This window comes from Primulina eburnea, chromosome 13 (genome assembly GCF_022965805.1).
Source record: "Primulina eburnea isolate SZY01 chromosome 13, ASM2296580v1, whole genome shotgun sequence".
In the NCBI taxonomy this organism is placed as follows: domain Eukaryota; kingdom Viridiplantae; phylum Streptophyta; class Magnoliopsida; order Lamiales; family Gesneriaceae; genus Primulina; species Primulina eburnea.
In genome coordinates this window covers 8384723-8387783 of record NC_133113.1, presented here as the reverse complement: position 1 = coordinate 8387783, position 3061 = coordinate 8384723, and the positions used below count along the sequence as shown (strand labels likewise).

General features: G+C 36.3%; 1 protein-coding gene across 1 annotated transcript; it reads right to left on the bottom strand.

The window, feature by feature from the left end:
• Positions 1-462: 462 nt before the first annotated feature.
• LOC140810271 (uncharacterized) lies at positions 463-885 on the bottom strand. The gene is made up of 2 exons (XM_073168145.1): positions 667-885; positions 463-612 (listed from the first exon to the last, which is right to left on the bottom strand). The coding sequence occupies exons 1-2, from the start codon at positions 883-885 to the stop codon at positions 463-465; spliced, it is 369 nt and encodes a 122-aa protein (XP_073024246.1).
• Positions 886-3061: the final 2176 nt, after the last annotated feature.

The window sequence follows — 3061 nt, the reverse complement described above, 5'->3', positions numbered from 1 at the left end:
ATTCTTTTTGTACTCTTTCTTCTTCTGGTCATCTTTCTTGGGCTTTGGACAGTCAGCAATAAAGTGATCAATCTTTCCACAGTTGAAGCATGCTATATCACCAGATGGTGAATCTTTCTTGAAATTGCGATTAGGGTTTTGGTAGGCTCGGTGATTCTTTATCATGAGTCTAGAGAACTTTCTCACAAATAAGGACATAGCTTCATTGTTGATTTTTTCAGCAGTCTTTTCAGAAGTACTTTCAGTAAGGGTAACAGGTACTGCTTGTGGAATGACTGCAGCAGTAGCAGTAAAAGTAATAGCAGTAGTAGCAGCAAGGGCCTTGGTTGGCAGATTTGTTAAGGGCTCTTCTCCACCTCTTACTTCTAGTTCGAACTCGTAGGCTTTTAAGTCAGCAAACAAGTCATGTAATTCCAGCTTGTTTAGATCTTTAGAGACTCTCATAGCCATTGTTTTTACGTCTCATTCTCTGGGTAATGCTCTCATTACTTTGAGCGCTATTTCTCGATTGACGTGCTCTTTGCCCAGTGCTAGCTCATTGACTAGGCTACTAAAACGTTCATCAAACTCATTTAGAGTTTCAACAGCCTTCATCTTTAAATTTTCAAACTTCTGCATTGCTACAGACAATTTATTTTATTTTGTTTGCTCATTTCCTTCACATACCTGAATAAGCTTTTCCCAGATCTCTTTAGCAGTAGAACACATCTTGATTTTGCTGAATGTGTTATTATTATCAAGAGTTTTATAAAGAATGTCTTTAGCGACGTTATCAAGATTGGCTTTCTTCTTATTTTCGCCAGTCCATTCGTTTCGTAGTGTTTCAACCATTTGAGGTGCACCCTCAGTAACAACTATGACGTCCAAAAAATTTGAGGTCCACATGAACCACTTGTGTGCAAGTTATTAAATTCCTCATGTATTTTATTCAATAGTTTTAATGCAAGTTTATTTCATTAATTTGTGTTTTAATTCATGATCTATGAATTTGTATTATTTTAAATTATTATATGATGCACGTTAAAATATTTTCCTTGAGTTTTATGTTTCAGGCGATTATTCGATGCGGGATCGAGGAAATGAGACCGACGACGATTTTTAGCAATTTTAAAATGTGGTATTTTATTTTAATTCAAGGAAGGGGCATTTTAAATGATTTATTTAGTTCTTAGAATTTTAAAAGCCTAAATTAATTATTAAGTGATTTTATGAGTTTTAAACTTTTAAATAGGTGACACTTGTGCATTTTATTTTAAAATAGAGGTGTTAGAAAAGTTAGTATTAGATTTGTATTATTTTATTAATAATTATTTACCCAAGCATGACTATCCCCTAATTAGGCAATTAATTATGTAATTAAGCTATTTCCCCCTACAATATCAAACGCACGCACACACATTTACACGCCTACACACACACACCCCTCGTTCCCATTCATTTCATATTTAGTAAAATCTAGGGTTCTAAAAGCTTGACAGCAGCCGCCCTTTCCCCCTTCAAATCTGCAGAAAATTTTCGTGTAATTTCAAGGAAATCGAGCCACAGTCGTCCCGGATCAACCTCGCTTCTATCTACGCTTCGGTGTCGCCGTTTCGGTAACGTTTGATATCAAAAAGCACGTATATTCTGTTATTTTTGCATCGATCTTGTCATATTAGGTGTTGTATTATTTTTATGCGTAAAAATTCATGTGTGACGTTCGTCGTTTGAGCAGAAAATGATTTGGATCGGTTTTGAAATAATTTTAGATCTAAAAACCACGTTTTTACTGTATTTTTAAATACTGCGACTTTTCGGTCGTGATTCTGAGAAAACTTTTAACGTCAAAATTGTATAAATTTTTGATACCTTCGATTTGATATAAAATTCGAAATATTTGGATAAATATTGAGTGAGTTATGATTGTTTTCGTGGGACTGCTCAAATTGCGTTTCCTGAAAATTATGTTAGTGATATGTTCTTGAAGTTATTCGTTGCGGGCTTCGTTGGGCATCGACGGGCTTGTGCTACTGCATTTAGATATGTTATGAGATGTATTTAGGTGTTATTTGGTGGTTCGTTTGGGTCGGGATTGGCTTGGGATGTAATAGAAGTCGTAGGAAGCGAAACGATGCCTAATTACGGGTTATTGTTGTGTTGGAATTAATTGTTGATGCTTAGGGACGTTTGGGGCGTTTTTACGGGTTTTAATCAATGTAATAACATCTTAGGATGAGTCTCGAGGTGTTGGTTCATGGTCCTTAGGCTTGGATTGAAAGGGTGAAAGATTAAGTTAGTGAGTTTTCGTGAATTTGCAAAGACAGGGGGTACCCAGACCCCGGCACGGAGTCCGTGTCCTTTTTCCTTCAAAAATACGAATTTCCAGAGCCTACCCGGACCCGTACACGGGGTCCGTGTACCCCCTCTTAAAAAAAATAAAAAATTTAGAAAAAAAATTTTTTTTTTTAGGATTTTCTTAGGGGTCCTATATCATGGCTTAGTACGATGGTTAAAATTTATTTATGTAAAAATATAGGATTTGTTTTGGGTTTTCATGTCATGGTTTAGTAGGATGATTAAACGAGGTCAAGTCCGGAGCGAACTAGAATGTCATAAGCTACTTATTCACTTTGGTGGTGAGCTCGAGTACCTACGTCTAAGACATGCAAGTTAAGTTTTTAAATTCATGTTAGTATGTGCAGTAGCGGCTCCAAACGAGATCCAACGAATCCCTCAACGCCAAGTAAGTATGATGACGTGCAAAGAAAATATTTTAAGTTTTTGGAGGTATGCTAAATGTCTTGTGACCAATTTATGTTAGGATTGGAAGGCGTTAAATTATGAACGGGGACCAGCCAGCCCGTTAAATTATGAACGGGGATCTCATGTATGTGGCAGTGGATAAGTGCATGTCAGCACAGTACTGTGGTTTTTCTGATCAGGCATTTATTATGTTATGGGTCACTTGCTTTGAAACATGCCTCTATGCAAAATGATGAAGTTATGTATGTTCAAGTATGCAGTATGTTTATAAAAGTTTATGTTGATGGCACGTCTAATTATGTACGTACGTATGTTCAAG